The 24,719-nt window shown below is 38.3% G+C and overlaps 1 protein-coding gene across 1 annotated transcript in view; it reads left to right on the top strand.

The window, feature by feature from the left end:
* Positions 1 to 24,719, top strand: part of Ankrd31 (ankyrin repeat domain 31) — a 162,877-nt gene that overhangs the window by 39,707 nt on the left and 98,451 nt on the right. Inside the window, exons 6-9 of the mRNA XM_052742836.1 lie at positions 3,803 to 3,846; positions 6,956 to 7,543; positions 10,078 to 10,358; positions 10,845 to 10,921. Coding sequence (XP_052598796.1) covers positions 3,803 to 3,846; positions 6,956 to 7,543; positions 10,078 to 10,358; positions 10,845 to 10,921 — 990 coding nt within the window. The remainder of the gene's footprint in view (positions 1 to 3,802; positions 3,847 to 6,955; positions 7,544 to 10,077; positions 10,359 to 10,844; positions 10,922 to 24,719) is intronic.

Here is a 24,719-nt window from a genome sequence, read left to right as displayed (position 1 = left end):
TGAATTTTGGATTGGAGAGATGAGTAGTGGAGTAGTGGCTAACAGCACTTGATGCTCTTCTAGAGTACCCAGGTTCAATTTCCAATGGTGGCTCACAACCATCTGTAACTCTAGTCACAGGGGAATCTGACACCTCTTTTGGCCTCGGCAGGCTCCAGGCATGTACATGTTATACAGACATACATGTGTGCAAAACACCCATGCACATGGAAAACAAATAGTTAAAGCTGCTTTAATTTGGCCATGCTTTAATTTCAGTGCTGAGGAGGTAACTCTAGTGGATCTCTGGGCCTCACTGGCCAGCCAGCCTCGCCTACTCAGTGAACTCCTAAAGATTGGTGTTCTCAGTCTACTCTGGTTTTCAAAGGCATGTTCACTCAATGCACCCATGTGAACATGTGTGCTCCCCCACAAGTTAAAAAGTTCAATGTTATAAACAATTTAATCCTATTATATTTGTAGTTCCCATTCTCCACAGAAATTTCAGTTTGTAGTCAATGTTTAAGTGTTGGAGAGGCAGTAATTGTCAAGTCTTCAAGTGTATGTGTGCACACGTGCATGTTCGCATACGCATGCTGAGGTTCGAGGTTAAGGTCAGATGCCTTGTCAGTAACTGTCCATCTTATGTTCCGACTCGGTCACCAGCTTCTGTGTGGATGCTGGGGATTAAACTCAGGTCCTCATGTTTGTGCGACAAGTACTTCACTGACTGGACCACAGCCCCAGCCCCTCACACCATATTATTTCCTCAAAATACCTATTTTTTAATAGGCTAGTAAAATTATTATAAGATACTTAATTAGTTTATCAAGCTTTTGAAATGTCAACTGCTACCATAAAATGATAATCTTTATGATGAGATTCTTAAAGACAATATGGAGAAAGGTATCTTTCTTATTTTTCTTTCTTTTTTCTTTATTATTATTTTTGTCGAGTTTCCTTTATTATTCAAAATGTTGAAAAGGACTTTTCAGTTTTTTTAATTCTAACTCCCAAGGATCTGAATAAGGATTTAAACAAACAAAAGAAAAATGCACCCTCCCTTCAAAGATAATTAAAGCTATGTTTCATTTATTACTGTTATCATTGAAATTTTTGTTTTATGTGTATGGATGTTTTGCTTGCATGTTTGTGTGTCACATACATGCAGTTTCTGTGGAAGCCAGGAAAGGGCATCAGATGCCCGGGGACTGGAAATGGTTGTCAGCCACCAGATAGGAGCTGAGACTCAAACTTGGGTTTTCTTAAAGAGCAGCCAGTGCTCTTAACTGCTGAGCCATCACTCCAGCCCCAGTATTAATAATTTTAATGATTTAAGACATGGGTAGTAGATCTTATCATTGTGCTTGAAATGAAAGGTTCTAAAAGAACAATAAAATTAAATATTGATTGATTTTACTGATCATCTTGTGAAGGAGTAGAGTATGATTTTTAACCTTCTTTTAAAATACTTATTTATTTATTTATTTATTTATTTATTTATTTATTTATTTATTTATTTTTGTATGGGTATTTTGCTTGCATGTATGTCTGTACTGCTTGTGTACCTGGTACCCATGGAAGCCAGAAGGGTGGTGTCAGATACACTAGGATTGGAGTTACAGATGGATGTGAGCTGCCATGTGGCTGCTGGAAATTGAACCTGCATCTGTAGCTAGAGTTTTCCTGCCTGGCCCACAGTCAGGACAAATCTATGTCACCCACCAGTCCCACAGCTGCTCAGACCCAACCAAGTAAACACAGAGACTTATATTGCTTACAAACTGTATGGCCGTGGCAGGCTTCTTGTTATCTACTTCTTCTATCTTAAATTAACCCATTTCTATTAATCTATAAGTTGCCGCGTGGCTTGTGGCTTACTGGTATCTTTACATGTTGCTTGTTATGGCGGCAGCTGGCAGTGTCTCTGACTCAGCCTTCTACTTCCCAGAATTCTCTTCTTCCTTGTCCCACCAATACTTCCTCCTGCCTGACTACTGGCCAATCAGTGTTTTATTTACTAACCAATTAGAGCAACACATTTGCCATACAGAACATCCCACAGCATGCATCTTCAGAAGAAAGAGCAACCAGATTTTAACCTCCTTGATTTTTGTACTTTCATTATCAAATGGCAAGGTGAAACAAACAAACAAACAAAAAACCCCAAAGACCAAAACAACTGAAATAACCACACCCCACATTATCTGCCCCCACCCCCCCCAAAAAAAAGCCCTGAGATTTTTGGATGGTATGAAGTTTAGCAGGTATGTTTATGCTTAGTTTCTTTCCTGTAAAACTGTGTTGCCTGCAAGGATGTATTCTAAGATTCAGCAGATAAGTACTTCTTGTTTTTGTTAGCTATGGAGATTTATCTATAACCAAAAGAAACCAAGAGAAAGACTCAAATACTATTTGAAGCATCAGTGAGTTGTGAGTTCTACTCAACTATATCAGATTACTTTTGCCTGGATGGTAAAATGAAGGTAGAAGGCAGAAGGGATGTGGAGTAGGAGAAAAAAAAAAAGCATCCTTTGCTGGATCTTTCCTCAACCTAACTTGGTGTGAATTGCTTTGATATAGCTCCACTTAGAGAAGCTAGGCTGAAATCAGTCTAGATAATTCCCCTGATTCCTTGTGGCCCTACGTGAGGTGTTCACATCTAACTCCAGATAGCTTGAATTCATTTAAGCTGTATTACAGAGGAAATGATAACTCTGAGAAAGTAGCTTTAAAGTCTTCTTATGTAGTTATAAATACTTAGAATAATGCAATAGAAATAGAGAGATTTGTTTTTAGCTAAACTAATTTCAAGTAGTTACAATTCTGTATGAATTCACATTGTTTACTGCTCTAATTGGTGGTTAAACCTGAGAGTGGAGCCTAAAAATGAGGTAGACTAAAGTCTCATGTAATAGTCAGTTTTGTTCAGAGCATCAGGCAGTTTATACCCTGAGGGTTAAGAAAGGTCACATGAGAACAAACTGTATATAACCACAAGGACAAGCTGCATGTAGCATTATATGTTTTTCCATAGAGACATACCAACAAATAACAATAGCCAGTTGTAATTAATAATCTGAAGTAAACTCACTCCTATCCGCTACACCTGGGAGGGGCATGAAAGCATATTTCAAGAACAGTTCTGTGTTTTTGAAGAATTTCTCAACAAGCACTCAGAATTCTTCTCACACTAATCCATTCTTGTACTGTGTTCTGATACCACATATTTTTTCTTTTTCTCAAAATTTTATTTTTAATTTAATTTTTTTTTTTTTAAGAAATGAAAAATAGCTGGGCGGTGGTGGCGCACGCCTTTAATCCCAGTGCTTGGGAGGCAGAGCCAGGTGGATCTCTGAGATCGAGGCCAGCCTGGTCTACAGAGTGAGATCCAGGACAGGCACCAAAACTACACAGAGAAACCCTGTCTCAAAAAAACAAACAAAAAACAAACAAACAAAAAAAGAAATGAAAAATAAAAGTGTCTAATGTAACCCTGGTTAGTCTTGAACTCACTGTGTAGCCTAGGATGACTTTGAACTTGTGATCCCTCTCCTGAGTGCACCCAGTTTAAGGGGTACTTGAGAGAGAACCCAGGGCAAGCAGTCTACCAGTTGAGCTACATTCCCAGCCCAAGAAATGAAGAAATTTATTATTTTCTAAATAATAATAAGCTTACAGCAATAAATTGATATATTATAAAATGTTTGCTATGTCTGTTGAGTTATTTAAGAAAGCTCAAGTTTTATTATTATAAAATGCTGATTGAAAAGGGCTTTGTGGCTTAATAAAGCTATAATAAATACATATTGTTCTCTTTAAGGTCCTGAAGCTGAAAATTGTGAAAATGTGCCACACTCAGAAAAGGTTGGTTTATATAACCAAGATTGGCTGTGTAGATTGTGGGTTTAGTTTTTAAAAATCATGTTGATTAAAGTTTCAAGCTCATTTAGACTCTCCACTAGGCAGCAATCTGACTAAATCACATCATTAGCTAGAAACTATTCTTTTTATAATATTTTTGAAATTATAATATAATTACATTATTTCTCCTTTTTTCTCCCTCCAACCTCTCCCATGCACTCTACTCATTTTCTCTCAAATTCATGGCCTCTTTTTTTTTTAAATTGTCTTTACACTACATATATGCAGGCCTGTAATCCCAACACTCAGAAGTTTCAAGTTCTAAATTGTGTGTGTGTGTGTGTGTGTGTTCCTGTGTGTATAAATACAGCTTGCTCAGTTCGTATAATGTATATGACCTCAGAGATGGCCACCCTGGGGAAGACCATTTCTTCCACTCTCAGCATTCCCAGTTGTCTGTAGTCCCTTGTTTAGGGTTGACACCCCGCAAACTGTCCCCTTCCATGTTAACATGTTCAGTTGTGTCGTCATTGTTCAGATCTTCTTGATGAGAATTCATGGGTGTAGCCTTTCTGACATTCAGAGGAGACAGTTACAGCAAACTGCCTGTGCCTCTGGCTTTTACACTCTTCCTGCCCTCCCTTCTGCACTGATCCATGAGCCATAAGTGCAGGAGTTGTCTTGTAGATCTATTGGTTGGGACTGGGTACACACAGTCTCTTGTTCACTGCAGTTTGATCAGTTGTGTTTTTCTGTAATTTTCTTCTACTGTTGCAAAGAGAAATTTTCTTGATGAGAGGTGAGTATTATGGTAAATATTTAGAATGTAGTTAGGAATTATGCTGGTTTAGTGAAGTGGAAGTTGTAGGTTCACATCTGAGTTCCGTGACCTCACTAGCCTTGGATAGTTGTAGGTTTCCAGTATCAAGCATGGTTTCCCTCTTGTTCAGTGGGTCTTTTGTCCAACTAGAGAGTTGTTGGTTACTGCCAAGGTATGAATGCCACTATTGCATCCTTAGAGTTATTTTGTCATGATGATCCTTGTTATGGTTCATAGGTGTCATAGCTGGGAAGGATTATTGGTTCCTTCCCTGCCTTGTAATTTTGCATGGTGCCTTCTGGTACCCTTTAAGGAAGAAAAACATTGTCTAAAAATCTGTTCATGTATTCTTCCTTATCTTTAATACTTTTAGTAATTTTCTGATCTGTGTTCCTTACCCACTACTACAAGTCTCTTAGTCTTTGTTTAGAGAAATGTACAGTTTGTTATTACATATGCCTACATGCTGGAACATAACCCTTTTTTTGTTTGTTTTTAATGTCAGCCTCATTTCTTTAATATTTCAAGCTTGCTTTCTCATCATCCTGTTGCTAATATTTGTCAAGGGCCTGCTTTGTCTTTGCTTTCCACTTGTTGATGTGAACTGGCTCTGCCCACAGTGGACTCAACACTCTCCTTCAGGATATCAAGTAGTTATGGACCTTCCCAGACCCTTCCTGTCTTATCTGATATATCATTTCATCTGTGCCTTCTATGTACCTAGTTACCAAGCTTTTCTGCTGAAGTTAGGAGCCAGAAGGCAGGGAAGTGGGCATAAAATTTGGACTGGATATGACTTCTAGGGTAACTCTTGTTTACATCTATAATGTATGGACAGATACATGTTTCAGAGAGTTACTGTGAGACCAGGAGCAACGATGACTTCTGGCCTGGCACCTAGTTGTGTCTGAATAAGTACTGTTATCCTTTCCCTCCTTCATAAGTCATTCATGTATGCCTCAACTCCTTCCTTGTCTTTGGATCTGTGTCAGGTGACTGGGAAGTAAATTGACCGAAGTAAATGCTGCTTCTCTGATACTTATTTTTCACTGGCTATATCAATATTTCCTAATAGATCATATGAAAACATTCTTAATAAAACAATTGGAGAGTATTGTGTCATATATTTACCACGTATATTTTGAAAAAAATTGTGGGAAAGTAACTTGTTTAATTTTGTCTCACCAAAAATTCATCAGCAAAATCAGTAAACTCTGTATCGCATCCCCTTCCCTGAAGGTTAGTGACTCTTATGGGGCAGTTGCTTGGTACACCTTCATATCTTGAATTTAATAAACATAAAAGAACTTTACATAGCAGGGAACCCTTGAGATGTGACTCAAATAGTGAATAGGATCCAGTTCTTAGATTTCTTCTAAATTATCTTACAAAAATTATAGTTAGTATTACAGATAAATAAAGGTATCTTCTTAGGCTCTGTATGCTGTAGACAGGGGATAAATGGTAGCAGATAGAATATTTTAATTTTTTAGTTCTTTTATTCAATTTAGAACAAATTACCAGCAGGCTAAGGAGACGATAATGCATCCTTTGAGAGAAGTAGTAGACTTGGGGGAACAGCCAAAGTGATTGAAAACTATACATTTCCATACCTATAGAGTATGTTGTTTTCCTGAATAGCATAGCAGCTGATCTAGATAGCAGCTTTGAGAGGGATTCTAATATTGGGCACTGGGAACTTTGTAAGAACAGGTACAACCTGTTAGGTTATTATTGCCTTTGAAAATAATGCACTGGGAAAATTGTATTTTATGTTATTCTCTTCAAAACAATAAAAATCTGAAATTATTAATTTAGAGTGAGGACTCATAAAATGTCATAGAATTGTTGTTTCATTTCTCCTATTTCCCTTTCTGATTTCCAGTCCTTTTCATTACCATATTAATTTGAAGGTGAAATGATAAGAATTTCATAATTTGTAACTGATAGACATATTTGGAAAGAAAGAATTTTATATCATTACTTAAGATGTGAAGTATTTAGATCATTTATTAATTTAACTAACCAGGGCATCTGTCTCTTTTGTTGGAACAGATAATTAAAGCTTAGTTGACGAGATAATTTGTCATCTGTGATCCAGCCAATGTCACTCTTGGTCCATTTATCCACTCTTGGTTAAATGTTTAACCATGTATATAGAGAAGTAATAAGGAATAATCTTTTTATTTATGGATGAAATAGACAGCTGGTAAAAAATAAATTACTAACAAAATGAGTATAAAACTAATTTTTAATTTTAAATTTTGGCTTTGTGTTTTCTGTAATACACAGGAACTAAGTGAAAACACAGATTCCCCTGAAACTAGTCTTCTCTCAGGTACTTCACTTATGGCATCTGAGTTGGTTACGCTAAAGGAGAGATCATTAGCAGAGCCAGTGAAGACCTTAGCTGTACCAAATACATTTTCTGAGCCTGGAAAGGATGTAACACTGACCATGACATCTAAAGAAACCAAAGATGAAGAAAGCTCTCTTGAAACATTTGTGTCTGCTTTAGAAAAGTTAATAGAATCACCAGAAGGCACCCAAGAAGAAACCCTGCTTGAAATAATGAATGACTTCGATCCTCAAGAGTTGATGAACCCATTGAGCAACTCCTTGAGCTCTCTATCAGTCCCTTTGAATGCCTTATCAGCATCTTATAGAGATGTACTAGAAAACACGAAGGATGAGGCTGCATTGCCTGCTGAATTGCTGGCAACCATCAACACGTTACTAGGTGCTGATGTAGGACCTGGACCTGTAGGACCCATCTGTCAAGGAAAAGAGAAAAGCAGCAGTGCTAGTGATGGAAATGGATGTTTAGAAGTGCAGTCTACCATGTCTCTGATAGATGAAGACTGCACCCAAATAGCACAGGTGAATTAAGTCTCTTTCCTGTCCTACCATTTAAACAGTTCAGGCCATCCAGGTTGTGGAACAGCCATCTGTCAGTAGGACAAGTGGATGCACACAGTATAAATATCTGAGTCTAATTTTTTTTTTAAAGATTTATTTATTTATTATGCATACAGTGTTCTGCCTGTATGTATGCCTGCAGGCCAGAAGAGGGCACCAGATCTCATTACAGATGGTTGTGATCTATGTGGGTGCTGGGAATTGAACTCAGGACCTTTGGAAGAGCAGCCAGTGCTCTTAACCGCTGAGCCATCTCTCCAGCCCCTGAGTCTAACTTTTATAGTGACCTATTACAGTCTTCACTGTGCTAAGTTCAAATCATCTCACCAGATACCAACATCTGGAAGATTGTGTAACTGTCACACGTAGAATGCTCTTTTTAGAAGTAGTTGGTAGAGTTTACAAGGGATTAAGTTAAAATTGTTTCCTCCCCAACATACATAAAAAGGCATATCATTAGTTCTTTAGTATATAGAAGAGTTACTAGAAATTTCTCTGTTGTTTAGAATATTGCTATATTACCCTGAGTTCAGAGTAGATACAGAGTGCTGTAGTTGGACACAACATAATTTGGGATGCTAAGTGTCGGGGGAAGAATTAAGTCTTCTTTAAGCCCTATTTATTTGCCTTAAGTACATGAGTCAAGTGCCAGGCATAACTTGTGCTTTTGGAATTCCTACATTATGCCCAGAGGCCCTACAGATGAATAGCGGGAGCCAAGTTCCTTTTTCATGCTGAGAGTTTGTATTCTCATTAGTATAAAATTAAAAGCAAGTATGATGGTACATACTTGTAATACCAGCACTGGGGAGGCTGAGGCAGCAGAGTCAGCTGTTCAAGGCTAGCATGTGGCCATAGCAACACCCTGTCTCAGATCAACCGAAACCAAAAGAACATATCAGACATTATAAGATTATATAACAGTATGGTAACAAAAGCTACCCAAAGATCCACTCTCTGAGCATCATTAATAGTTTTGTGTAGCTTCAGTTACTTCTACTCCATGTAAATTTATTTTACTCCAATGAGACTGTGTAATACATGATACTTTGCAACTCATTTTTTAAATATAATACATGTTGCTTATCTTTTTAGTGTCAGGAAATTTAGCACTTTGAAATTAAATCTTTTAGGTTACTAAATGATATGTAAATGCATTATATAAATATAGTTTAATCAGTTCATAATAATGGATACTTAGATTCCCTTTTTATTTCTTCTTAGCTATTAACAAAGTATTCCATCTATATTCCCAGGAAGATTTAGAGAAAACATGAGTTTATGTTGCAACATACAAACCTGGAATAATACTGATGTAGTCTGGCTAGCAACTTTCAGATAGACATTATGGGATTAAGAGGAGAAAGCTGGTCAGACACCTTTAATCCCAGCATTCTGAAGGCAGGGGCAGGTTGAGCTCTGTGAAGTTCAGCCTGGTCTATAGAGCAAGTTCCAGGACAGCCAAGACTACTCAGAGAAACCCTGTCTTGAAAAACAAACAAACAAACAAGCAAAACCAGAAAAAGATACATTAATCATGGAGTTTTTAAAGAAGATTAAACATTTCAGTGTTCTAGTATAAGAAGGACTATGAGTAAAATGTAGAAAATAGAATTAATAGTGGTAAAGTAAGCATAAATTTAGCAAGTCTTCAAGTTTAAAGAAAGAAACCCTTTAAACAGTAGAAAGGAAATTCACTTAGAATGAATCAAATTCAATACTCTTACTCATGAGCTCCAGAAGTTTTAGCTGGTACATGTAAAATGTAAATGTCTTCATAGAAGTTAGACCTATAGGGGTTGGGGATTTAGCTCAGTGGTAGAGCGCTTGCCTAGCAAGCACAAAGGCCCTGGGTTCGGTCCTCAGCTCCAGAAAAAAAAAAAAAAGAAGTTAGACCTATAGTAGAGTGTCCAGGAGAAATTAGAAGTCATGACATACTATTGACCTGTGACAGTGTGAAGTTATGTACTGCCTTGTTCTCTAGCTGTCATTGCTCTGTCACTGCAGTTCTAGGCTGCATAGACCATTCATCTGCTCTTGACTGGTCTTTGCCTTGTTCTTATGTGGGTATCTTATTCCACACAACTTATTTCCTGCCAAATTAATGCACCAAAAGTGATCTTCTACTTTCCTGTAAGTTTCAAAGTTGAATATTGATGAAAATAATTTTAAAGTCTTTTATTTATTTTTTTCTTTACCTTCGTCCCTCTATGAAGCAAGGCTGGCCTCAAGCTCACTAATCTCCTGCCTCAGTTTTCCAAGTGCTGGGATTATAGACATATGTCACCAAGACTAGCTGCCTATGTTTTTCATAAGCTTAAAATCTATGTTGTTCTTTTTAAAATACAATTACAGAATTTTTCATTATGTTTATATATGATTATGAATTGGTACACTTTCATCTTAAAGACATTTAGTTTTATCAGAGAAGAAGATAAATTTAATTTTTTGTTTTAATGTTACAATTATTTATGGATATATGTATATCTTTATAGACTATAGAAGACCCAAAACCATTTAGATTGCAAACAGTGGCTCATGAAAATGCCACCTCTTATGAACAACTAAAGAATAAGGGAAATTCATATCCTGTGAAACAGCCCTCTGTCCAGGAACCCCCACATGTACTAAGAAGGTCATCAAGACTGGAAAAACTGAAAGCAAGCCGAGCCGTGGCACACACAGATGTCGTACTGAAGACACCAGAAACAATTTTACCAAAACCACTTAGTTATGAGGATCAAATAGACAGCATATTTGCAACGGAGAGTTCCAGGTATGCCAGGAAATTATATCTTTCTCACCAGATGTGCTGCAAATCTAATCGGGAATTGGGTGCTGGAGGGTGGTAGAGGCAGTGTCAACTTACCCCTAAGGAAAAAACCTGTTTATTTTGCTGTTTTTAATTATGCAATTTTTGATCAGTGCCCCACTACATAGCAAGTTCCTTTACCCCTCACACTCCTGCAGAGAGCCTGCCTCCTTTCCCTACAAGGCAAATAGAGAGGATAGTGACATGCCAGCTTGGGGAGTGAAGGGCAGGAGCCTCAGAGTCCTCACGGGATTATCCCCAGCTAACTTAGGCCCCATCCCATGTTTAAGTTGCTTCTCAGTTGTGAATAACTCAGTAACTACCTTTGGGTTTTCACTATTTTGTCAAAATTTTATGTGATTCTCCATGAATGCTTTTAAAAAATTGCAATTATTTAATAAGTCCATTTTTTAAAAAAAGAATACAGGGCTCTGTTTTAATGACTGACAGTAAAAGGAAGAATATGCATTCATCCAGATTCAAGAGTGAACAGATCAGGAAAAATGAACAACTTAAAATAAAAAATGGTGAGACATATTTTGAATATTTCTTCATTCCTTTAAGTAGCTTATAGAAACAGAACTGAAGTAGAACAATTTAAAATATGATCTCAGTTGTATTGATGAGTTAACAATTTCAGTGATGGTAAGACTTCCCACTAGCACACATAGCTTAGTAGTAGCATAAGTGGGATTTGAACTTAAACAGCTTCCAGGGTAGTATTATTTTCTATACTTTCTGCTATAGAGAGCAGCTAGTATCAGGATACTTTCACATTTGAGTGTATGGCTAACACAGCAGAAAGCTGACAGCGCATACCAAAAACAGGAGTAGAGAAAAGGAGAGGGCACATTACTGATTAACAAGCTAATTGTCATTAATTTGTTCTTTTTCTATATAAGCCATAGGATTGAATGTAAAAGTTCTTATTACAGTAAAATAATATAGAAACACTGGTTAAAGTGATAGTGGACTTGACAGAATTGAAATATGGGCTATAGATTGCTTCTGTTTGAGTTTTCTGAATATGAAAATAATACTCTTGATTGTATAAGAGAATGATTGTATTCTTAGAAAATACGTGATAAGTATTAGTTATAAAAGGTATGGCATATAAAAGTTACTCATTATCATCCCACCTATCTATGTACAGCAGATAGATAGATAGACAGACAGACAGACAGACAGATAGATAGATAGATAGGTAATAGATAGATAAATAATAGATAGATAGATAATAGATAGATTGATAATAGATAGGGTAGATGAAAACGATTTAAAGTTGTGACAAAATGTTAACATTGATTCCTTTGCTTATTTTTCTTTTCTACTCAGATCAAACTCAGGGCTTCACACGTTAGGCAAGCACCCCACCACTTGGCTATAGCTTTAGACCCTTTATTCTCTTTACATACTTTCTTCTGAGAGCCTGAAATTATTTCAAAATAAAATACAGAAAAATTCAATAAACTGAAAAAAACTAGTTATCATATATTAACTAGATAAACAGTATAAGAGAAAATTATATATAATTATAATGCTATAAAAGTAAGGAAGATATACTTATGACAGTAAAGCCTATGTCAACCTATAAGAAGAGGGTTTAAAATTGCTTCTGAGGGACAAAAAGGAGACTGGAACAAATGGAAACAAGAAACTAGTTCTCAGTTAAATTTAGAACTTAAGAAACTTTCTTCTCTCAGTAACTTCATAAGTGCATGGGATCTCAATCAAAAGTAGGTTTGGGGCCTGGGGAGGTAGCTCCGGCAGTAAGGTGCTTGTCAAACAAATCTGAGAACCTGACTTTAATTTCCAGCACTGTGGTGGTTTGAATAAGAATAGTCCTCATAGGCACATGTATTTGAATGTTTAGTAACCAGGGAGTGGAACTGTTTGAAAGGATTAGGAGGATTAGGAAGTGTGGCCTTGTTGGAAGAAGTGTGTCCATGGGGGTGGGCTTTGAGGTTTCAGGTGCCCACGCCAGGCACAGTCCTCCGGCCCCCACCTGAGGATCAGGATGTAGCTCTCAGCTACTGCTCCAGCGCCATGTATGTTGCCATGCTCCTGCCATGATGATAATGGACTAAACCTCTGAAGTTGTAAGTCCCCAGTTAAATGCTTTGTTTTATAAGTGTTTTCTTGGTTGTAGTGCCTCTTCACAGCAATACAATAGTGACTAAGACAAGCACATTAAAAAAGAGAGAAACAAGCCGGGCGGTGGTGGCGCACGCCTTTAATCCCAGCACTCGGGAGGCAGAGGCAGGCGGATCTCTGTGAGTTCAAGGCCAGCCTGGACTACCAAGTGAGTTCCAGGAAAGGCGCAAAGCTACACAGAGAAACCCTGTCTCGAAAAACCAAAAAAAAAAAAAAAGAGAGAGAGAGAGAAACAGCAGCACATTCTTGTAATCACAGCACTTGGACAGGAGAGTCAGGAAGATTTGTGCGTATTGATGGCCAGCTAGTTTTGTCAAATCCATGAGCTATAGGTTCAGTGAGAAGCCCTGTCTCAAAACTGAGTGATTGAATAGACCCTTGATATTGACCTCTGTCTGGCCTTCACACACACCTGCACATACCTGCACATATATCACACTTAGGTTCACAGACAAACATGCAAACACACAAAACCATAGAGGGGTGTGTTGGTGTATTACATGCTTATGAGTATGTTGATATGCATGCCTGTGCATGTGCATGAAGAAGCCAGAGCAGGACATTGGGTGTTTTGCTTCACCACTCTCCACATTATTTACTTGAGACAGAACCTTTCACTGGAAGCTTGCTGTTTCAGCTAGAATGGATGGATAGCTGATCCACCTTCTCTTGTTTCCTAATGGTGGGTTTCTGGCCTGTCTTTTTACATGGATGCTAAGGACTTGAACTCAGGTATCATGTTTGCAGAACAAGTATACCCATTGAATAATCTCTGCTACATACATAGAGTTTTGTCTGCTTGTTTATTGTTTTGTTATTTTAACAGGGCTGCAGAGTAGCTATGAGACTACTACAAAATGACACTAAATTTCAGGTAGAAAAGTAAGTATAAAAAAACTAGCAAAAATACTCAGAAAAATTAAGGCAGAGATAGTGTGGGTAAGAATCTGTTTTGTGTAAATCATAACATTTTAGAAAGCTACTGAAATTAAAGTAATTTCCATGACATTGGACCAACAGATAAATCAATGAAATAGAAAAGTTTTAGATTTGAAAAGCAGATACATTGGAAATATGACAGTGATGAGTGATAAAGACGATACATATCTCAAAGTGTTGGTAAAAAGGACTAAGTGTTAATATATAACATCCATTATTCTAAATTGAATTTCTGGCTGATCAAAGGTTTAAGTGAAAACATTCTGGAAGAGAACAGATATGAATTGTTACCTTAATATTGAAAAATCCAATGTCCTTTTATTTGTTTGTTGTTTCTTTGTTTAATGTCCTTTTAAAGAATTATTCAAAGAACTAAGGTATGAGGGAAAAAATGATAACATTGAATATATACATTTAAACATTTTTAGAAATATATTCTAAGGCCGGGCGGTAGTGGCGCACGCCTTTAATCCCAGCACTCGGGAGGCAGAGCCAGGCGGATCGCTGTGAGTTCGAGGCCAGCCTTGGCTACCAAGTGAGTTGCAGGAAAGGCGCAAAGCTACACAGAGAAACCCTGTCTCGAAAAACCAAAAAAAAAAAAAAAAGAAAGAAATATATTCTAAAGAAGATGCAACATGAAACAGGAGAGCTACTAGTGATGTAACACAAAGGTTTAAATGAACTCATAAGGAACAAACTCCCATGAAACAATAAGAACAAGGAAGAGGGAAGATTTGTCTGTGATCTTGATGATAGTGATTTTCACAAGTATATCCTTGTCTCTAAACTCACTGAGTTGTATACATTAAATAGTGCAATTTTTACAAGTCAAAATACTAATACCTAACATCTTTACTGCTCATAACCGGCTTTAAATTTGAAAATTACTTACTGCAACTTACATTAACAATCTAAAAAGGAACAACTGTATAGATCATTTCAACAGATATAAAGAGAGAGTTTGATAACATCAAGCATCACTTCTCGTTAAAAATTTCAGTAAACAGGCCGGGCGGTGGTGGCGCACGCCTTTAATCCCAGTACTCGGGAGGCAGAGCCAGGCGGATCTCTGTGAGTTCGAGGCCAGCCTGGGCTACCAAGTGAGTTCCAAGAGAGGCGCAAAACTACACAGAGAAACCCTGTCTCAAAAAAAACCAAAAAAAAAAAAAATTTCAGTAAACAGTGATAGAGGAGAATATCTTTAACCTGACAAAGGGCATCTACAAAGTCATATAACTATTATATTCATTGATAGAATAATAAATTCTTTCTCTCTGTCTTGGTTAAGGTTTCTGTTGCTGGGACAAAGCACTGGGATCAAAATCAGCTTGGGGAGAGGGTTTTATTCTCTTTTGTTTTGTTTTCTTATGAACAATTCCCAAGTCACAATCTATTACCAAGGGAGGTCAGGGCAGGAACTCAAGGCAGAAACCTGGAATCAGGAACTGAAGCAGAACCTTGGAGAAACTGATTACTACCTTGTTCCTGGGGCTTGATCAGCTTCCTTTCTTTTGTAGTTCAAGACCACCTACCCAGGGGTGGGTGGGACCACCCACAGTGAGTTAGACCCTCCCACATCAATCATTAGTCAAGAAAATGTCCCATAGACTTGCTCACAGGGTAATTTCGTGGGGACATCTTCTCAACTGAGATTCCCTCTTCCAAATGACTAACTTATGTCAAGTTGATAAAAAATAAATAAATAACCAGGATATCCCCTAGTACCATTAACAAAAGTATCTATTCTCATTACTTCTGTTGAACATTGTGAAGTTCTAGCTAATTATTATGAGCCTGGGCTACCAAGTGAGCCCCAGGAAAGGCGCAAATCTACACAGAGAAACCCTGTCTCGAAAAACCAAAAAAAAAAAAAAAAAAAAAAAAAAAGCAATAACGTTAGAAAGAAGTAAGTGTATTTAGTCACAAACACAATCATCTATGTCAACAATTTGATGGAATCTATGATAACAGCTACTTTACCTCTTTAATTGTAAGCCAAAATAAGGTATTCTTTCTTAAGTTGCTTTTGGTTATGGTATTTTATCATAGCAACAGGAAAGCAAGCAATACAGCTACTGTAATTTAGTTTAGCAAAGTTGAAGGACACAAAATACGCAAATATCCTTATATTTTATAGCAATTAATGAAATAAATTTGAAAACCGTCATTATAATAGCAAATGTGTATTTAGGAAAAAGTTTTATAAAAAAAAATCTCAGATCACTAAAGCCTACAAAATCAAACAAAACCTAGAGAAATCAAAAGAAAATTAGATGGCGAGACATGGACTGTCATTAAAGTGTAGTGTTACTTCTCAAATGTGTGGTTTGTATATAATCCTAGTGAAAACTCACAACCCATGCAGAGACTGTTTTGTCTTTTCTTCCCCCCACCCCTGTGTGTGTGTGTGTACACAGTCGTAGGCAGGGGGGAAGGGTGCACATGTGCAGGTACATGTCAAGGCCAGGGGACAACCTCTCACTGGTCTGGAACTTGCCAGATAAAGCTAAGTTGGCTGGCTAGCAAGCCCCTGGGGATCCCAGTCTCTGCCGTCTTGGATCAACTCAGGTTCTTGTGTTTGCTAGGCAAACACTTTGCTGACTGAAACATCATCCCAGCCCTCTCTCCTCTCTCCCCTACCCTCCTCTCTTTTCTCCTCATCTCTCTCTTTCCTTTCCTTCCATAAAATTATTTTGAGTCAATTCATTTTTAAGTGCAAAGGACCCACATCAGCAAAATGACTGAAAATAAAATGTGAGAGCTAACCTGATCAGGCTTTAGGAATTTTGTAGCTATAATAATAAAAATAGCATGACTTTGTCATCAGTAGGGAAATAGATCAAGAAAATGAAATACAGTCTGGAAATAAGCCCATACACGTGCAAAACTGCCTTTTCTGGAGTGTAAGAAAATGTGGAAAACAAGTGGATATCCATATGCAACAAAATATTACTACTTGTGTATTTTAAAAGTAGTGTTGAGTTTTACTTTGACAAGTTATGTGAAGATTAGCTTTTCAATACTTTGTTAAGATTTTGATAGGCAAATGTAGTGCTGGGCCCTGAAGAAGGGGGATCATGAGAAATGGCTATTCTGGGGGCTCTCTTAAATGCCCTAGCTGCTCAGCAAGCTCCATATACTCAGACTGCTAGGAATGCAAATGTCTCCTAGCCCTATGTGAGTGCTGTAGTTTTCTACTTACTCATTAGTTGTTCTTACCTAGCCTTACAGAAGAGGTTCCTCTTTGTGTATATGTGGGGGTGTATGCATGTATACATGTGTCTATGCAGGCATGTATGCCTATGTGTATGCATATGGAGACCAGAAGCTAATGTTAGGTGTCTTTGCCTGTTGTTCCCCACATTAATTTTTCACTTAATTTGGAGCTTTTTGTTTCTGCTAACCCTTCCCAGGCATATGCTACTGTACCAGACTTTTACATGGCTGCTAGGGATCCAAACTCAGGCTCTCACACATGTATAGCAAGCCCTGGACACATTGAGCCATCTCCCCAGCCCAAGGTTCCTCCCTCTTATGTGCAAACATTTTTTAATTAAATTAAATTTTACCCTGTGTTTAAATAAAATTAAAACAATAACTCAAGGACCCCCTTAGGTAGATTTCTGGCACCTTTTCTTTATTTTCTTATCTATGGTATCCTGCTTGGCAAATTAAACTCTAGCTGTAACAGCCTCCCCAAACTCTGATTCTGTTTTCTAAGATTAGTGAGGTCCCTTAACTTTGTCATACCCTTTCCCTGTACCACTGTGCTCTGAAAATTCATCTGAACAAAAAGCCATAAGGACCTTGGGGCTCACTGCATTCATTTCTCTACATATGGGGTCATAGATCTAAATTGCCAGGCATACATATTATCTGGCAGGTGTACATATTATCTGGTAGGCATACGTATTATCTGGTAGGAGGATGTTTGTATTTGGTATAAGGATAGTAGTCTGATGTATAGCGATTAGGGTAGTCTGTCTGACTGCCTGTCTTTCGTTCATTTTACTCTTACAGCAAGACCTAGTAAAGGCATCAAAATAAAAGGAAAATTAATGGAATTACAGTTAAAAGTTCTCAGTACTCAGTTACCTTTATAAGGTTTTTTTGTTTGTTTATTTGTTTGATTTTTTTTTTTTTTAAACAAGGCCTTGCTGCATAGCCCAGGCTGGTCTGGAATGTGCTGTGTATTTTAAGCTAGCCTGGAGCTCGTGGCTCCCCTTCAGCCTTCCTTCCTGCTGGGTTATAGGACTGTGCCCATTTCTGTTTCATCATTATCAAGTTCATAGATGGGGGAGCTTGCCTAGATCAGAACTGGAAAAGCCTCCTTCTTCTGCCTTCTTTCCTGATGGGTTACAGGGCTCTGTCCATGTCTGCTTCACCATTATCAAGTTCTTCTCTTGGGGGTTTGGCTAGATCAAAATTGGAAAAGCTATCATCAAAACTATCTTGAAATTCAGGAAACCCATTGAGTATCACCCCCGAGAAGTGACTGGATATGGAAAATCCATGTAAGAAGTTAGTTTTAGTGTTTTAAGAGGCACAGTTGAGAATTAGTGCTTGGGTTGTATCTTCTGGAAATTTGCTGTAATTATGTCTATCATGACTTAGCAAATCAAAACTATTGCAAAAATGGAGATTGTCATTCTTTAACTTGAGGTTCTTTTTATTAAAGAGAAAATTTAGCAGAGCTGGAGAGATGGCTCAGCATATAAGGGCATTGGCTGCTCTTCCAGGGTACCCACGTTCAATTCCCAGCACCCACAGGGTAGGTTACAATTGTCTGTAACTCCAGTCTCAAGGGATCCAGTTCCCTCTTCTGGCCTCTGTAGGCATCAGGCACACAAGAACACAGACATACATACTGGCAAAATACCCACATTTAAAAAAAATTAGAAAATTTAGCAATTCCAAAATTTAGCTATTCTATTTCTGGTCTTGTTGGGGTTAGTTTTTTTTTTTTTTATCTTGCTCATGTGGCACAGAAATATTCTAATAGCTTTAGAAGACACGTTGTACTATAATATAAACTTACTTGTTTTTTGTTTTTTTTCTTATTAAGAAATTTTCTATTCATTTTACATACCAACCACAGATTCCCCCTCCCCTCGCTCCTCCCATCTCCCAGCCTTCCCCCACCATCCAACCCCTATTCCCACATCCTCCAAGGCAAGGCCTCCCATGGGGAGTCAATAGAGCCTGATATACTCAATTGAGGTAGGTCCAACCCCCCACACACACACTAAGCAAAGTGTCCCACCATAGGTAGTGAGCTCCAAAAAGCCCACTCATGCACCAGGAATGGGTCCTGATCCCACTAGCAGGGGACCTCATAAGCAGATCAAATTATACAACTGTCTTGCCTATGCAGAGGGCCTAGTCCAGTTCCATGGAGGCTCCACAGCTATTAGTCCACAGTTCATGAATTCCCACTAGTTTGGTTTGGTTGTCTCTGTAGGTTTCCCCATCATGATCTTGATGCCCCTTACTCATAGAATCCCTCTTCTTTCTCTTTGACTGGACTCCTGGAGCTCGGCCTGGTGCTTGGCTGTGAATCTCTGCATCTGCTTCCATCAGTTACTGCATGAAGGCTCTATGATGACAGAGTATCCACCAATCTGATTACTGGGGTAGGCTAGTTCAGGCACCCTCTCCACTATTGCTAGTAGTCTAAGTTGGGTCATTTTTGTGGATTCCTGGGAACTTCCCTAGCACCCTGTTTCTCCCTATTCCCATGACGTCTCCCTCGATCATGGTATGTCTTTCATTGCTCTCCCACTCTGTCCATGTTCCAGCTTGACCAACCTGTTCCCTTATGTTCTCATCTCCCATCCCCTATCCTCCATTGCCCCCACCCCCAGTTTACTCATGGAGATCTCATCTATTTCCCCTTTCCAGTTCTATCCATGCATCCCTCTTAGAGTGTTCCTTGTTAGCTAGCTTCTCTGAAGCTGTGGGTTGTAGTCTGGTTATTCTTTGCTTTACAGTTAGTATCTACTTACGAGTGAGTACATACCATGTTTGTCCTTCTGAGTCTGGGTTATGTCACTCAGGATGATATTTTCTAGTTCCATCCATTTGCCTGAAAATTTCATGATGCCATTGTTTTTTACTGCTGAGTGGTACTCCCTTGCGTATATGTGCCAACTTTTCTTTATCCATTCTTTGGTTGAGGGGCATCTAGGTTGTTTCCAGGTTCTGGCTATTACAAATAGTGCTGCTATGAACATAGTTGAACATGTGTGCTTGTGGTATGCTTGAGCATTTCTTTGGTATATGCCCAAGAGTGGTATTGCTAGGTTGCCGCGGACTGGGTCTCAGTAGGAACACCAGACCGAGGGAGAACAGGTTGAAGGTACTCAGGATAAGTGGGATTCGGCGAATGACAGACAGACACAGACACCAGAGTATGCTGTGAAACTGCTGCAATTTTACTCAGATCAAGCAGTGTTTTTTATACAATCATTTGAAGAAAACAAGGCAATCGGCCAGTGGGGCAATAGACATAGAATCAACAATGTGGTCACACAATTTTCTCAGAATGATTAATAGATCTCATGAGTACAGGTGTTATTTCCTCTATTGTGATTCCTCATCCAGAGAACATTACGGCACTAGTTGAAGTTTTTCCTTCTACGTAATTATTAGACCTTTGTTTTGTATCAAAATTAAACCCTTCCCACCATCGTTCTAATCATGGTTTCATTTGTGTGAAAATATTTAACCTTTGCTTGCAGGTGAGAAGGCACCAGGGGGGTTGGGACCTAGCTATTCTTTCCATGAACTGTAACTTATGCCATTCTGTTTTCATACTATTATAATTCACTCATTGGTTCCCATGTTTATCATAAGCTCCCGTAAAGGGCAATGGCTCCAAATAATTATTATATCTAGGATTAAAGTTAGGGGCTTGCCACCACCGACCCTTGATGAGAAACTCTATTTGTCCCTTGATAATTCTTGTAGGACTGGCTAGTTCCTGTAACTGCTTCCTTGCAGCTGCTGTTGGCTGCGCGTGTGGATTGCTTATGAGTTCCTGGACTTTTACTTTCATTCTCTCCTCGCTAGAATCCTTGTCCCTCTGAGTCATAAGTTCTTTTTGCTCTAAATCATTCATAAATTCCCCCAAACTTCTAGGACCTTCTTTAACTGTTTGCCTAAAAGCTTGAATTATAGGTGGGGGTATTGAGGCCACTTTTGAGGAATCATTATTCTCTTTATGGGGCACATCAGGAACATTGAGAGCTAACTTCCTGAAATCAATACACAAGGAAACAGTAATAGTCACAGCTGCAAAGAGAAAAAAGCAGAGTGCCAGCCAGCCTCTGCAAGCAGATTTTGCGTGGTTCCGTGTAGCCTGGCACCATGATTCGGGCAGATTGATAAGGGGTCACCGGGGGCATAGACCCGAGGGCTGCGAGCCCCCCTTTCCCACGTGACCACCTCATCCAAGGCATTTGTCACGCGGGTGACACCGTCGTGGGCGTGCACTAGGTCTTGAGGTAGATTGATTCCCAATTTTCTGAGAAACTACCATATTGATTTCCAAAGTGGTTGTACAAGTTTGCACTCCCACGAACAGTGGAGCAGTATTCTGCTTGCTCCACATCCTCTCCAACAAAAACTGTTTTCAGTGTTTTTGATCATAGCCATTCTGACAGGTGTAAAATTGGTATCTCAGAGTTGTTTTGATTTGCATTTCCATGATGACTAAGGATGTTGAGCAATTCCTTAAATATCTTTTGGCCATTTGAGATTCTTCTGTTGAGAATTCTCTGTTTAGCTCTGTAGCCCATTTTTTAATTGGATTGTTTATTATTTCGATGTCTAGTTTCTTGAGTTCTTTATATATTTTGGAGATCAGCCCTCTGTCAGATGTAGAGTTGGTGAAGATCTTTTCCCATTCTGTAGGCTGTTGTTTTGTCTTATTGACCATATCCTTTGCTTTAAAAAAGCTTCTCACCTGGGGCCTATGCAGGATCGCTCGGCTCGGCCTGGGAGGAGGGGACTGGACCTACCTGGACTGAGTCTACCAGGTTGATCTCCGTCTGCGGGGAAGGCTTTGCCCTGGAGGAGATGGGAATGGGGGGCGGGCTGGAGGGAAGGTGAGGGGGGCGGGAGGGGGGAGAACAAGGGAATCCGTGGCTGATATGTAGAACTGAATTGTATTGCAAAATAAAAATTAAAAAAAAATGAAAAAAAAAAGCTCAGTTTCAGGAGGTCCCATTTATTAATTATTGCTTTCAGTGTATGTGCTACTGGTGTTATATTTAGGAAGTGAGCTCCTGCGCCAATGCATTCAAGACTACTTCCTACTTTCTCTTTTATCAAGTTCATTGTAACTGGCTTTATGTTCAAGTCTTTGATCCACTTGGACTTGAGTTTTGTGCATAGAGATAGATATGGATCTATTTGCAGTCTTCTACATGTTGACATCCAGTCATGCCAGCACCATTTGTTAAAAATGCTTCCTTTTTTCCATTGTACAGTTTTGGCTTCTTTGTCAAAAACCAGGTGTTCATAGGTATGTGGATTAATGTCAGGATCTTCAGTTCAATTCCATTGGTCCACATGTCGGTTTTTATGCCAATACCAAGCTGTTTTTATTACTGTAACTCTGTAGTAGAGCTTGAAGTCAGGGATCGTGATGCCTCCAGAGGTTGCTTTATTGTACAAGATTCTTTTAGCTGTCCTGGGTTTTTTGATTTTCCATACGAAGTTGAGTATTGTTCTTTCCAGGTCTGTGAAGAATTGTGTTGGATTTTGATGGGGATTGCATTGAATCTGTAGATTGCTTTTGGTAAGATTGTCATTTTTGCTATGTTAATCCTACCTATGGGAGATCTTTCCATTTTCTGATACCTTCTTCAATTTCTTTCTTCAGAGACTTAAAAGTTCTTGTCATACAGGTCTTTCACTTGTTAGAATTACCCCAAGGTATTTTATATTATTTATCGCTATTGTAAAGGGTGATGTTTCTCTGATTTCTTTCTCAGCCCATTTATCATTTGTATATAGGAGGGCTACTGATTTTTTTGAGTTAATCTTGTATCCTGCCACATTACTGAAGTCGTTTATCAGCTGTAGGAGTTCCCTGGTAGAACTTTTGGGGTCACTTATATATACTATCATATTGTTTGCACATAGTGAAAGTCTGGACTTTTTCCTTTCCAATTTGTATTCCTTTGATCTCCATTTGTTGTCTTATTGCTCTAGCTAGAACTTCAAGTACTGTGTTAAATACGTATGGAGAGAGTGGACAGCCTTGTCTTGTTCCTGATTTTAGTGGTATCACTTTGAGTTTTTCTCCATTTAATTTGATATTGGCTGTCAGCTTGCTGTAAATTGCCTTTATTATGCCTTTATTATGTATGTTCCTTGTATTCCTAATCTCTCTAGGACCTTTATCATGAAGGAGTATTGGATTTTGTCAAAGGCTTTTTCAGCATCTAATGAGAAGATCATGTGGTTTTTTTTCTTTCTGTTTGTTTATATGGTGTATTACATTGACAGATTTTCATATGTTGAACCATCCTTGCGTCTCTGGGATGAAGCCTACTTGGTCATGGTAGATAAGCTTTTTTATGTGTTCTTGGATACAGTTTGCCAGTATTTTATTGAGTGTTTTTGCATCAATGTTCACGAGGGAGATTGGTCTGTAATTTTCCTTCTTTGTTGCATCTTTGTGTGGATTGGGTATCAGGATAACTGTAGCCTCATAAAAAGAGTTTGATAATGTTCCTTCTGTTTCTATTTTGTGAAACAATTTGAAGAGTATTGATATTAACTCTTCTTTGAAAATCTGGTAGAATTCTGCATTGAAACCATCTGGTCCTGGGCTTTTTTTGGTTGGGAGACTTTTAATCATTGTTTCTATTTCCTTAGGGGTTATTGGTCTATTTAAATGGTTTATCTGGTCTTGGTTTAACTTTGGTATGTGATACCCATCCAGAAAATTGTCCATTTCTTTTAGATTTTCCAATTAGAGTACAGGTTTTTGAAGTATGACCTGATAACTCTCTGGATTTCCTCATTGTCTGTTGTTATGTCTATCTTTTCATTTCTGATTTTGTTAATTTGGGTGTTCTCTCTCTGTTTTTTGGTTAGTTTGTCTAAGGGCTTGTCTATTTTGTTGATTTTCTTAAAGAATCAACTCTTTGTTTCATTGGTTCTTTATAGTTTTCTCTTTGTTTCTATTTTATTGATTTCAGCAGTCAATTTGATTTTTTCCTGGCATCTATTCCTCCTGGATGAGTTTGTTTCTTTTTCTTCTAGAGCTTTCAGGTGTGCTGTTAAGTCACTAGTGTGAGATTCCACCACCTTCTTTACATGAGCATTTAGTGCTATGAGTTTTCCTCTTAGCACTGCTTTCATGGTGCCCCATAAGTTTGGGTATGCTGTACATTCATTTTCATTGAACTCTTAAGAAGTCTTTAATTTGTTTCTTTATTTCTTCCTTGACCCATTGGTGATTTAGTTCAGTATTATTCAGTTTCCATGAGATTGTAGGTTTTCTGTAATTTTTGTTGTTATTGAAATCTAGCTTTAAGCCATGGTGGTTTGATAGAATACAGGAGGTTATTTCAACTTTTTTGTATCTGTTGAGATTTGCTTTGTGACCGAGTATGTGGTCAATTTTAGGGAAGGTCCCAAGGGGTGCTGAGAAGAAGGTATATTCTTTTTTGTTAGGGTGGAATGTTCTGTAGATATTTATTAAGTCCATTTGAGTCATAACATCTGTTAGTTCCCTTATTTCTCTGTTAAGTTTCTGTCTGGCAGACCTGTCCATTGGTGAGAGTGTGGTGTTGAAGTCTCCCACTACTAGCGTGCAGGGTTTGATGTGGGGTTTAAGCTTTAGTAATGTTTCTTTTACAAATGTAGGTGCTCTTGTATTTGGGGCATAAATGATCAGAATTAAGTCTTCATCTTGGTGGATTTTTTCCTGTGAAGAATATGTAATGTCTTTCCTGATCTCTTTCAATTGATTTTAGTTTGAAGTCTATTTTGTTAGATATTAGGACAGCTACACTAGCTTGCTTCTTGAGTCCATTTGATTGAAAAGTCTTTTCCCAGCCATTTACTCTGAGGCAGTGTTTGTCTTTGAAGTTGAGGTGTCTTTCTTGTATGCAGCGAAAGGATAGGTTCTGTTTTTGTATCCATTCTGTTAACCTGTATTTTTTTATAGGTGAATTGAGTCCATTGATATTAAGGGATATTAATGACCAGTGA

This window comes from Peromyscus californicus, unplaced genomic scaffold (assembly GCF_007827085.1).
Source record: "Peromyscus californicus insignis strain IS unplaced genomic scaffold, ASM782708v3 Scaffold_18__1_contigs__length_77618521, whole genome shotgun sequence".
Lineage (NCBI taxonomy): Eukaryota > Metazoa > Chordata > Mammalia > Rodentia > Cricetidae > Peromyscus > Peromyscus californicus.
This window is presented reverse-complemented; position numbering and strand designations above follow the sequence as displayed.